The following is a 13825-nucleotide window of genomic DNA, read 5'->3' on the forward strand; positions in this document are numbered from 1 at the left end:
GAGAGAGGCTCAGGCTGGAAGGTGCAGGGAGGTTGGGAGGTATTAATTCCGTACTGCCTGTGGGCGTGATTGTGCAACGCTGTTGCCTCACAGAAAGGTGAAGCTCAATCTCAGCTCTCTTTTCTCCTCTCTGGGATGACTTGTGGCAGGGCTGGTTTTTCCTGCACACTCACAGTGCTGGGGCTTGGGGACTGTTCCCTCTCTGCCACAGGGAAATACAGAGACTTCACATCTGTCCCCCTTCTTGGAAAATACATTATTAAGCAAAGGTAGTTTAGAAAATTCCCAAACCATAAATCCTGTGGAGTGGAAGAACAGAAGTTGTTTGCTCACTCTGCAATTCCTGGGAGCATTTGTGACTCAGGAGCACTGAGCACCCTTTCTGTGGGATCCAGGAGGGGAGTTCTGGGGGGATGTGGGTCTTAAAAGCTGATGTGGTTCAACAGCATTTGGGTGGCTCCATGGAAGAAAAATTACAGAAGGTGCTATTAAGTACATATATAAAATTAATACTATTAAAAACTTCTACTTAGGGAGTCCCAATCCACAGATGGCTCAAAGTGTCGAAAGCTACATCCTTGCCCTGTTCTAGTCCCTTCCTTCCCCTCCTTGTTTTAGCCTCCCTTAGGGACAAGGAATTGGATTCAGAGCCATCTTGGGTCTCACCTAATACAGCGACTCTTAAGTGACATTAAGTTATTATCTGGGTTTGACAGGGAAGAAAATAAACTTTATTTTGTAAAATCAACTTTATAAGCTGTCAAAACTACCTTATGCTGTTTGATACTAGATACTTTTAATAGGTGGACTAAAATGAAAAAGCATTTTAGGGGAAGATACTGCTCATCATAATAGTAGTTTATCAGCCTGGTGTAATTACATTATATTCTTAAATATTAATCAAATTATTTAATAACAATTTAATAATACTCTACTGTTTAATCTTTAATATTAATATAAATAAGTCTTAAGGGATTGACTTGTTTTCCATGTTAACTAGTAATAATGATAAACTGCTAGTAACTTATAGTTAGTAATTACTAGTAGCAGTTGAATACAACATGCTTTTATAAAGACTGTGAAATTTCAGTTTGTTAGATGTGTTTACCAAAGTAAGCATTTACTCCACATTCTTGACTGCTGTGATGGAGGTGTGAGCTTAAAATACGGTTTTGTGTTGTAAATTCCACCATCAGAAAACTTCAGATCTCTGCCATTTGTAGCACAGAATACGTTCAGTGTCTGCTCAGTGTGGTTGTCCCTGAGCAGGTTTGGGGCCGAGTACTTTGGTTTGGAGCAGCACCTACAGCTGAGCTTGTGCTGTGCCTCCTCCTGCCATGAGTGGGGTTAAAGGGACACTTAGGGATGATCAGTGCAGAACCTCAGTGACTGCAGCTGAGTGCAGTGCAAAGCTTTTATAGAAATTAAATCACATACTTTAACCTGCAGCTCTTGTTCTGCAGGCGTCATCTGAAAATACTGCCAGTTATCAGAATTTTAATAAGGCAGATAATAATATTAACAATGAGTTGAGAACTGGAAAAAAACCTTCACAAAGGCCAAAATTTGTCTTTTGTAAATGGAGATATATGGAAGTTTACAAAGATATGATTTTTTTCCCCATAAAGTAAACTCATGGAGTTCATTAAAATGTGGTCTCACCAACATCTTGTGATAAAGAAAAATAAAAATATTATTTACTATATTGGATCTATCCCAGCAGCAATGGTTTCTGTTGTGTAAGTGAAAACATGAGAGATAAATGGTAATTAAAGAACACCAACTTTATGATTAGAGAAACAAAATTTAGATTTGGAGAAGGGTCAATGTAAACATGGAAAGCTCTTGAACTAATTTTGTTTCTCAGCCCTCATTTAAGCAAATACTTCTGATTTTCGTTGGTACATTTTGGAAGGTGAAGAGGGAAAGGGCAGGAAAAGGGCTCTGTTCCTTTGTGAAAATATACAAATTACTCATTATGGGCTGAACTGATATATATTGTAAATAGAACATTATTCAGAATATTAAAATGTTTTATAGGCCCTACTCAAATGTGTAGAAATAGGTTAAAAACAGGAGAAAGTATATGAGAAGCATGTACTCATGTCAGCTCATTGTGCTGCCAAGTCTTTTTGTTTATCTGCTAAGGAAAAATGGTATTTCAGGGGAATCAGCAGCTGGATGCTGCATGGGCATGGATTGTGCTGGACAGCACTCTGGCATTTTCCTGTTGTTGACTTAGGTTTTCCCACTGTTCTCGTGAAAAAAGTGACACATTTCTGTTCCTGTGGTTCTTACCTGATTGCCATCCATTTGAGCAGAGAACGATCTGTGTGAACGCTGTGACCCGGGTGGGACTGGGACGGGGAGCTGGGACAGAGCAATGCAATTAGAAGGCCTTGTAAGAGGAGGATACATTTTAAATTATATCACTGCAAAAGTGAAACCGGCTCTGTTGTTTAGGTGGGCAGCAGAAAGTAATAATGACACAGTTGAATCTAATTTAGCATTTCTTTCCCTGTGAATTGTATTCTCCTGTTTGCCGTAATAATGTTCAGATGAGGTCGCAAATCAATAGGTAGGACTGGACAAGAGAAGCTCAAGCTCCTGTGAGAGAGTTCAGGGCATGTCCCTGACTCATCCTGTGCCCTGCCCTGGCCTGGGTACAGGGAGCTGTGGTGCTTCCCCAGGGCTCAGGGGCTTTCTGGGACAGGGCCTTACAGAGCCAAAGGAGGGACACATCCATTAATGTGTCCTGTTGACTTTACTTCATTTATTTTATTTGTTTGTTTGTTTATCGCCCACAGCATCTTGTGTGGAGTTTCACAATTTATGCCCTGTCTGGAAAAGTACTCTATTAAAGTCCTGAAATCCCTCTGGCTGTTTCCTTTGACACTGCTCTGTAAGGGATGATTAGCAACACTTCTCTGTGTACCTTCTCTACAACCTGTCAATTACTCTCTCTCCACCCCTTTCAGCCTTCCTGGGACAGCTGGATAAAACCCTAGTTCTGTCTTTTCCTGGTGCCTTTCCTTGAGCTTTCATTCCAAGCTCACCTGGATTGTACATAATAGGCAGGTGTTTGATGGCCAAAGAACTTGTAGTTGCATCAAATCCAGTTTCTTCCCAAGCTGCCTCCTTTATTCAGTAGTTTATTTCATATAGTCAGTGATTGTCACAGAAAGTCAGCTGCTGTTTGCTGATTCAGAGCACCCAGTGCAGCATTAACGTGCAGGGATGTTTTTCAGTGACTGTTCCTTGTTGGGCTTGGCTGGGTAAGACCAGTCAAGTTGTTAATCCCCCCACAGTTTGAACTCCTCTTGTCTACCACCACTAATACCCATGTCATGTGTGCCATGACTGGTGTCTCAGTGTCATCGTGGTTGTGGTGAGTTCAGAGGCACAGAAAATGGTCTGGAAAATGGCTTTGGTACTGTTATTTCTTCTTTTATGTCTAGAATTACTCTTATAAATGAATGGGATCTGTATTGGTAATTCTCCATTATTTTTTCTGGTGTTATCAAAGGTAGTTTTCCTCCCAAGATGTTTAAAATTCCCCTATTTGGGACATACCTTAATTTTGTGATACTTTTGTTGTTGTGAATAAAAAAGTGGTATTATTTTAATGTAGTATTTTGTAAAATAGCTTAAAAATAAATTATTTTTATACTTTCTTGTTCTGGCAAAATTCCCTATTAAAAAAATTTTAAAAAATAAAGCATTTTCTCTATTTGAAGATTCCAGATATCTAAAATACTGGAGAGGCAACAAGAAGCCTTTGGAGGTCTGGTTGTGTCTTGCCAGTTCATCATTTTGCAGTTGTCAGTGTTGCTGCACTTTAGGAGAAGCTTTAAATAGTTTTTCTTTGGTTGAAATTCATATTTATGATTTCTTCATGGATGAAGAATGAATCCAGAGTGCTGACAAGCTCAGTGTTTCTGTCAGATTATTCTGTCTGCATTATTCCAGTCTGAAGCCAGTTGTTGTGTTTCTCCTGCCTCTGATGTAAACAAGAATTTAAAGCCTCATTTAACTGGCAGTGACTTCTGCTGGGCTATAAGGGCTGAAAGAGCAGTTTGATGAAATTCCTACTTTTTAACTCCTGTATTTAAACCCTGCATTGAGTCTCCCGGTGGAAGGGCAAACATTTGATGCTGTTTGGTTCCCTTTGGGTTTTGATTGAGTCTCTTTCTCACACTGGCCATCTGTGTGGGTGTTTGCCTGGTCTGTGGTGTTTGTTCATTCTTGCCCTTTTACTTTTTGTGTATGTGGGTGAAACCCTGTTTTATTTTAGTGCAAGTTTTGTCTGTGTTTTTCTCATAATCTTTTGGAAATCCAAGGTTCCAGAAACCCACCTTGTGGGAGGTGGTGCAGGTGGTGGTGGTTTCCATGCTGTTCTTCCTCTGGACTTCAGACTGTTGGGTGGGCAGCTTTAGGGTCTGCACAGAGAGGCTGTGGCCACAAGGGACTCATGGCTTTGACACAGAAAGATGTTCAGGGAGCAGATAAAATGCAGCTCCATCCCATGGGAACCTTCACCCCAGATGGAGTGCTGACATTCCAAGGGGAGTGTTCTCTTAAGATGGAAAAAGGATGGTGCCCACTGGAGGTCACTATTTCAGCTCGTGGAATTCCACTTGTCATGCTCCAGGGAGTGTAGGTGATGTACAGGGTGGGCTCTGGCTGGGTGTGTGTTTACCTGGAACAACCAGGTAAATAAATGATTACATTAAATCTGTGCCTGGATGAGTTTTTCAGTGCTGGTTCTGTGTGGAGGGGGGGCCTTATCTGCACTTCATCCTTGGTTTTGACATGTCATGTTGGAGATAACTACCCATGTCCCTGTTTCAGTTTGGTAAATATAGTTGGAGAATATATCATTATGCACTATTATGTTTTTAAGATTTATTCTTAAAATTTATTTCCATTTATGGGGTTTTTATTTATTCTATTAATATTTTCTGAAACATTAAGATGAGTTCTTATTTCCCCTGGTTAATGATACCTGGAAAAGTAAGATGTACATCATGTTAGTGCTTATAAAAAGTACAGGTTCTCATGTATTCTTTCATATAAATATAATGTATGGTATTATAGGACCTTTGCAGTGTATTAGTTACACAGATGGTATCTGAAATAATTTCAGCTTGGAGAGAGGTAATTCCTGGAGCTCAGTTCCTGTTGTTATCTCTGCAGTTCGGGCTGTGCCTGTTCCATTGATGGTTGTGGAGCAGAGCAAGGATTGTGAGGCAAGGAGTCGGTATGCAATATAAATCAGAGGTTGCTGATTAAAGTGATTACAAGCTCTTCTCAATTCAAAAGTCTTTTTAAAAGCTCAGCATTTATGTTGCTGTTGAGCTTAATTTCTGATAAGGGCCGAAACAAAGATCTCTGGTGAGGAAAAGTTGGCTGACAGGTTTTCTGGGCAGCTATGTCAGAGCTATTTTTATGCAGGGAGTGAGCTCAAGGGCTATGCTTAGAAGAAAATTCACACAAAGATTCCAGCCTCATATGCCTCTCTCTCTTTTTCCCCACCCTCCAGTGATATGCAGCTTCCGAGGAACTGTTCCGCAGGGCTTGGTCCTGGAGCTGGGAGAGACTGTCCAGATCCTGGAGAAATGTGAAGGTAAGTGTGATGTGCACGAGGGAACCCCTTTGCTAGAGAAGAACGTAAAAATACCTTAATCTAGCAGATTTTAGTAAGTTGTTTGGAAATCATGATGCATCAAATCAAAGCACTTGAGTAAAACCTGATGTGACCCACTTTGCGTAGGAAGGGCTGAGTGTTGCTGGCAGTAATCCAGTCTGATAGGGGGTCAGTGGGTTTGAAGTGAACCATCTGTCCAGCAAATCTTGAACCCTGACCTGATTGTTGTATTGTAATTGGGTCTTGCACTGAATTTTCATCATGTAAAGAATCAGTATCTTTTTTTGCTGTATTTTATCAATGTTACTGTTATGCATTTCTGTTAAGTGTATCAGTGTTTATTATTTAGAAACATCTGAACAGTTGAATAATATTACTTTATAGTTTAGCAATACCAGAAAAAATATAAAGAATATGGGTTTGGGGACATTGCTTTGCATTTATCTTCTCGTGGTTTTTGTACCTAAAGCAAAATGCCCCTGTAAATTTTATAGTTCCTATGTGGCTAAAGGTGTCTCTGTGTGAACAAACTGAATGTCCAAATCTTCTGTTTTATTCACATGAGAAGTATGATTGAAGTTGTTTGTAAAAGGAAAATTATTCTCCTCATGTTCAAGCAGGTGGTGTAAAACACGTCTGTTGAGAAGTAGGTTGACAAGATGCAGTAGGAGAACATGTTTCACTGTAGTCTGAGGTGAAATAATGTAACCTTAATCCTGAAGTGTTAAAACGAATTCAAAACCCAGATCTGCCAAGTTGGATTCCAAATTAACATTCCACAAAGTTGTAGATTTTTGTTTCTGTGTTTGGTCAGTGTACAGTTATTTTTCAACTCCAGAGTTAATGTTGCTGCACAGACCTCCTGCAGGTTTGTCAGAGGCTGCTTTTCCTCTCTCAAGCCTACAACTATTTTACTATTATGATTTTTCACCTACCCAGGTGCTTTGTTTGTTTTTCTACTGACTTAGCTCTTCACGAGGGAGTCAGCCCTTCCATGGTAATTTCTCTAGTACAGTAGTAGCTTTTTCACCTACATTTGTAAAAATTTTATGTTGAATGAGAGTTTTGCAGTGCAATAATGACACTTAACCATGCAGAAACATGCTGTAAACAATACCCATGGTATCATACCTCCAAATGATGATGGGGTTTTTTTTAAAACCTCACATGTGGTGTGATGGGCTAAGCTGTACCCAGGCACTGAGTGCTGATTGTAGTCGTTCTTCCAGGTCTTGTCAATCAGTACATGGTGCAAGCTCAGCAAAAAAGTCTTTCTTTACATAGGGTATGTAACTCTGTGGTAAAACAGTTTCAGCCATTTCTGGGCATCAAGGGAAATCTCAAAACTCTGGAAAATAAAAGCACCATCTCCAAGCAGCAGGTTGCTTACAGGAAAACAAAGGGATAATCCAACATCTCTTTATAGTGTTACAGTAATTCGGCTCCGAATGTTTCCTTGGCTGGTAGTTTGGAGGATGATTCCTCAAAAGCAATTCATGCCAATCTTTGAATTACTGAGAAAAAAGCCCCTCAGACAGTGTTTTCCTGTATAGGAGAAGGTGTTTGCACAGAAAGGTTTTGTTTTGGTTTTTAAGCCCTCTATCCCATGGTTTTGGCTGAGGTGCATTTATCATGGACTTTGTGAGTGTAAAAAGATACATTAATTTTGATAATAACATCTGGAACTCCACACTATGGAACTCATCTGAATATTCAGATGGTCTGTGCTGCAGATCTTGCATGTGTGAATTATGCAAAAAAAGCACACTTAATGTGCAAAGTAGGTTCTTAAAAGAGAAAAAAAAGCAGTTGCTTTTTGAGCATTCTTGTCTAAGTGGTTGTTTAACAATGTCCACTACTTCTGTATTTGCTGGTGATTCTTTTGACTAGACAGGCTGGATAAAATACTGTTAACCCACAGAAAATAAGGGTCACTGCTGTGGGAGTCAGAGAAGATCCATTGCTGTTTCAGCTTCACTTTTAGAGTAGTTTATGCATAATTCTGCACAGCAGGGATTTTGCTGTCTGGGTTGAAGGGATTCACGTACACACGAACCTTCTCGTGACATGAAGTGTGATTTTGGAGCCTTGCTGAGGAATTCAAGGCTGACAAAGAGTCAAACAGTAGCTGTATTTCTGAATGTGCTTATTTTTAATCATGATAACTGACTGAATAAGTGTGTTAGTATTACAAAAGAGCAAGTGCTCTTTTGTGGTGTTTGGTGTAAGAAGCAGTCTCTGCTTTTAGAGCAATGGAATGAAAGAGGAGGGAATTTTCTATTTCAAGTTTTTGGGTATTGCTGCAGCTAATTTTTCTATATATTTGTGGAGCAAAGGAACAAACATATGTGCATGCACACACATACATATATACACGTATATGGATGTATTTGTCTCTGTAAGGCAAATAAATATAAATACCAATTGATAGCACATTTAAAAATTATCCATGCATTTAAATACAGTGCACTGAAATACAGTTGTCTTTGTTATTATGCATCTTGTTTGTGTGCTTGACATTGGAACTTTTGGTTTCCCATCAGTTTCTGTGCCTGCCACTCTGGGCATCCACACCAGACCACAAATACTGAAATCGCTGTCCTTGCCAGCTGTCCCCTCTCTGTGCCCTCCCACTGATGTTGCCACTGAGAGAGAACTGATGCACTAAGCGGAGTTCTCTGCTTTACCTGCCATGCCTTGAGGAGCAGAAAGGGTGTGGCATTAGTATGGCACCTGTAAATGCTGAAAGCTGGAGTTTGCTTTTGTCAAGTAGCAAAACATGAGCATATTCATTGTTTGAAATACTCATGTGGAATGTGCATTTAAAAGAACACCCTGTATTTCCAGTTGTGTGGCTGTTGCCCTGCCTGCCATGTGGCTGATGCCACTGTCAGTAACTGGTGGCATTCAGAGTAAATTTGAAATGTCTGGTTTTTCCATTTATTTTTATTGCTGGGGGATGATTTTCTTTAGATTAAAAATGCTACAACTTCAGTAACTTTAATTATTACCTTGAGAATCGTGTATATTCAGCGAAGAACAGAAACAGCAGCTCATTCCTGAAGCACCAGTTAAAAGAATATTATCTTACCCATGCAAATGCTGTTATCTGCACAGCTATTTATTTGCCTGGTTTTCATGTGGGTATGTTAATAATTGTGTTCCTAAACCGTAATGTATTTAAAGTTTTCCTCTATTATTTCAGCAGTGACAACGGAGTCAAATTAAGTGTTTCCAATATTTGGGACACTTGAGCAGCAGATATAGGTTGTAATTAGTGTTTTTGTCTTAAATTCTTTATGGATTCAGTGCCGTGGAATCACCCTTCTGACTGGCACTGCTGTGGGAACAGGGCAGGTTTCCTTTCCCCTGGATTTGGAAGCTGTCCTGGGGCTAGCTGGGCCAAATGATCTCCTTCCTGAGGAAGATATCTCCAGTTAGATCTCTTTTCCTTTTGGCCCTTTTTCTGCCTTTTCATCCCTTTTCCTCTTTGCTCTTTGTGGAGTGTGCCGGTGGAACCGCAGTCCCTTGGACACCCTGAGCTGCTGCGGAAGATCTTGCCCAGTTACTGAAAGCCTTTTGGAGCACGGGAGTGGCTTCTTGATGACCAAGATAAAGCACATTCTCTCTCTTGTGCTTTTGTTGTGGCATCTCTGGCAGCTTTACCAGCACAGTGCTGTGGCCCTGCTGGCAGTGGCTGCTCCCTGCCGTAGTGCTGGCAGGCTGGGCTGGGTGTTCATCTGCCACTGGCACCGCGGAGCAGCGAGCTGGGCACACACAGGGCTGGCACCGAGGGCTTCAGCACCAAGCAGCTATTGCTGAGCTCTGTCACTGTCCCTCTGCTGGGGCACTTTGGGTGCCTTGAGCTCTGCACACCAGTTTAGATGCAGATTGCAAGGAGAAAGCAGTTGTTTATTGGCTTGTATATGCAAAGGACAGCTTTGCTCCAGATTAGAGGGTTACTCGTAGTGCTGCAGAGTATTCTTAGTTCTGTAGCACAAAAAAGGGTTGAGTCCTTGTAGCAGATTCTACTGTAGCAGTGCTTTCTTTAAGAACAAACTTGAGCTTTAGGATTTACCATAAATACTTAGGTAATTTATTTTCAGAATTTTGTTTGTCAAGAAATTATATGTGGAATTTGTTTTCTCTTGTATGTGCAATTAGTGTTTTTTCTGCAACTGATGCTTCTTTATTTAATCCAGATACTTAAGCTTTATTTTTCTGAAAAATAGATCAATACCTTGCAATTAGGACCCTTTTGCTTTTCTGCTATTAAGTCCTCTAAAGAGGTGAGCTTTTTCCACATGACAGGCCTCTTGTGGAATAAGTGGAGATCTGGAAATGGTTGAGAGGTGGCTTTTAGAAAGAATACCCTGTTTTATTCAAGGCATTCTCAAGAAAAGATGAAAAAGCCATTGGTAGCTCTTCTAGTCACGCAAATGAAGAGATTGAGATGTGCAGAGCTGGCCCAGGGCTTCTTTTGCAGTTGAACTGGGGCTGTTCTGTTGCTGAGACTGCTGAGCATGACACACCTTTGGCAATGCTGTTTGTCAGTCTTTAACCAAGGCTTTGCAGGTTTCTCTAATATGGCTTCGAGTTTCCCTCCCTGTGGACTCCCACAGGTGCAGGTGGTTGTAGGTGACAGAGGGGGTGTCGGCCTGAGCGTGTTTTTGGTGTGTGACACCTTCACAGTCCATTGCTCTGTCCTGCCTCTTCAGTTGAATTCCAGGGCTCCTTAGAGCTGAGCAGGAATCCCAGTGCTGCTTAGAGCTCCCAAAGCCCTGGGAAGGGAGGGAAGGACAGGGACACATGACTGCAAACACTGTGAAGAATCTGAGCTTTGGTCTGCCCTGCAGGTAACCTACAGTGGGAGCATGTGTATGGACAGTGTGTTTGGAATAAAAAGTTGTGAGCAAGTGATCCTTTTAATGTGCAGTGGAACAGGTGTAACAGGGTGCTCTTCCGTGTGGGTTTTCTCCAGTATATTCCCATGGAATTAATTCTTCTGTGGATCTTGGAGAGATTATTTTCTGTATAGGGTGTACAGAGGGCAGAGCTCTACATGAGACAACTCCTCATTTCCCTCAGCTTGCATCAAATAACATTAGATGGTCTTGGAAAAAGCAGCTGAAAGGGGTTGTGGGTTTTTCTGTGTTTAGAGTCTAAAAATTACCTTTTTGAGGTGAAACAGTTTGCTTGCAGTGTCCTCGGTATCCTGGAAGGTATTTTGGCTCATTTTAGGTTGTCTTTGTCATTTTGCCTACTCTATTTTAAGTGTGATGCAATACTTGATATTCATCAGGCTTGTGTGGGATATATTTAGTGCTCTCCTTCCTATTCTGAGTAGGACATGGCTTAAAATGGCACTACTAATTGACTGATTTTTGGTTCTTTGTAGCAAATGATGTAAATGGGATGGAATATCCCTTTGGCTGATTCAGGTCAGCTGTCCAAGCCATGTTCCCTTCATGGCAGGCACAGTCACTGTTTCATATTAACTAAATCACAAAATACTCATCACTTCATAGCCATGTTTTTCTGAATCTTGATTTTTAAATGCCATCTTTTTCACCATTTCTGTGAAGTCAGTGCCCTTCAAATGCCACGTGTCACTAGGAAATGCATGCCATAATTCTGAAGTACTAACAATTAGTTATTTGCAGTACAGTAACATCTAAACCTGTTAGTCATTATTGAGGTCTAACCGTGTCGTGGATGTTGTGATCACAATTGGCTGAAGCACCTGCCTGGATTTGATGACTATTGTGATTAAATCATCCAAAACAAATGCTCTTTGAAGTATATGATTAGATCAATATTAATGTATTTAAGTCTAATTCCAGAATGAAGACTTAGTTCATTTTAGGCAATAATGCAATGCAGATGCAATTTTCTAAATGTACTTTTAAAAAAAGGTTTTGTACCTTTTCTCACAGCTTTACTTTGAGATAATGAGGCAAATTAGGAAGTACCTTTTACACTGTAGTGCTTTCAGGTTCTGGTGAGCTCGTCTTTAATTGTCTCTTGCTTGCACAGAGTTGAAGGGAAAACAGAGAATGGTGATTCTAAAAATACTCTGTCACACTGAAAAAGAAAAGAAAACTAAGATCTGGAGAGCAGAGTCTCCAAGATTAAAGGGAAATATACCCTTTTTCAAATGTATATATGTACCTGCAAAAGGGAATTAAAAAGACCCATGTTTTCCTTATTGTGGAAAAGAAAAAATTCTGGATTTGAAGCTGTAAAGGAAGTTTAGGTCATAAAGTGCATGTGTGTTGTCAGAGACACTGACACAGGTTGTCCAGTGGGGATCTGCCATCTCCATTCAACACAAATATTTTAGATTTCCAGGTATTATACCAAAATGTCACTGTTACCTGCAGTTTCATTGGCCAGTGTTGATCTGTGGAAGCAATTTCTTCTGAAAAGGTGCCTGTGCAGCAGCACCTCTGTCAGACTGGTCTCCCTCTGCTTCCTCGGAATTCTGTGCAGAAATACCTTGGAATGTGGGTCTTGCAGAAGATTTATGGATCGTTTTCCACAGTCAAGGAGTGCTGTGTTATTCAGTCCTGATAATAAATTATTGGACAGTGTTAAAAGCAAACTGTGCATCTGTGGGGAGAGATGTAGGGAAGGGCTGAGATGAGCTGGTGGTTCCTCAGGGCTCCCTCCCTGCCTGTTTCACAGCTCAACAAACCCATCCCTTTGAAGCCTTGAAACCTTGTTTGGGAATGAAGAACAGAAAACTCAGAAATAAGGAAGTTTTTGGAAAGTGTGTTTCATTCCCAACCCTGCACATCTGAATTATTAATGGTCACCAACTTTATGGAGTTTTGTTCTGACTTTTACAGGTCTGTTCACAAATTTAGATAAAATCACTTTTTTCCCTGTTTACCAAAAAGTTCACGATTCTGTTTGTCTTAAACCTTAAATGTGTGATTATTCCTAAGGTACAGAATGTATTTAATTTTGGTAACAACAAATCCCAGCCTTTCTTTTTTCCTGTGACCTTACAAATATGGAGCACCTGTTGCCCAAAAGCAGGTGTTGCAGGTACAGCTCTGTGGAGTTTTAGAAATTAGTTATATTAAGGGTCTATGTTGTTTGTGCCTGTGTTTATACTGATATGATTGCCATGAAGTTTGATCCACTGAAATAAATGGAAAGGAAAAATTTATCTTTTTAATATAATCAATGACTTCATAGGAAAACAAATCTTTATTTTATGTCCTAATTTGTGTAATAAATAAGGTGGATTTTATTTTTTTTCCATACTAAGACTTGCAAATGGCTTGACTTCATTAATTATTGTACTTTATATGGAGATTTCCTTAAAAAAATAAATTCAAGACTAACAGGCTGTCTTGAAAAAAAATTCAAGGCCCTCTTCCCCACATCTGAGCCTCTAAATGGAGCTCATGTCATAATTCAGCCAAATAGGAAGTCCTTTTCCTGAAACACAAAATACCCATTTACTTTGTTCTGCTCTTCTCTGCTCTCCATAGCAAATCACTGACAGGTTTTCTGAGTGCTCTTTTAAATGCTGCAGATATTGAGTTATATCTAAATTATATCTGTCTTCTGTCTGTAGGAGCGAAAAAAAAAAAAGGAAGTTGCTGGGAAAATTAGAGGAATTTTAATGGAAAGTGGATTTATCTTGTGTGGAATTTTGTGTGCAGTGACATCACTGTCACCTGTGTTAACAGGAGTAATTGGGTTCTTCTGCTGAACTGGCAGCTCTGTGTTTTACTCCTTGTTTACTGTCCTGTCTGGAGCTGTTAATTGATGGGAGACACAGGAATAATAATTGGGTTTGTGAAATCGGGCCCTAAAGCCTCTTCTGCAGTCTCACAGACATGCAGAAGAACAGACAAATGCAGAGGATTTATATTTGTTTAAACCATATTAGACATGTATTGAGATGGCTTTTCCTGGCTGTAACAGGACAGGGTATGAAAACTGGAGATTTTAAGGTGAGCACCACAGAGGGAGTCCTGAACAGCCTGTCAGAGAAGTGTTACAGGCTCTTGCCTGAGAGCAGAATTGAGTCTTTGCCAAGAGGGCCAGTGATTGTTTGTACAGGACTAAGTATCCTAAGCTGCTTTTATTCCTGGTGGGAATAAACAGGAGTATTTGCAGGTTCTTAATTGCTTGTCATCGTTAGAGAGCAAAATAGCA

The 13825-nt window shown here is 40.3% G+C and overlaps 1 protein-coding gene across 11 annotated transcripts in view; it reads left to right on the plus strand.

Moving 5' to 3' along the window:
* DOCK3 (dedicator of cytokinesis 3) overlaps nt 1-13825 on the plus strand; it is a 181368-nt gene that overhangs the window by 11845 nt on the left and 155698 nt on the right. For all 11 annotated transcript variants that reach the window (XM_071550587.1, XM_071550594.1, XM_071550588.1 and 8 more), the window contains exon 2: nt 5543-5626. In XM_071550587.1, coding sequence (XP_071406688.1) covers nt 5543-5626 — 84 coding nt within the window. The remainder of the gene's footprint in view (nt 1-5542; nt 5627-13825) is intronic.

The sequence above is a fragment of the Pithys albifrons genome, chromosome 3, assembly GCF_047495875.1.
Source record: "Pithys albifrons albifrons isolate INPA30051 chromosome 3, PitAlb_v1, whole genome shotgun sequence".
NCBI classification, from domain to species: Eukaryota; Metazoa; Chordata; class Aves; order Passeriformes; family Thamnophilidae; genus Pithys; species Pithys albifrons.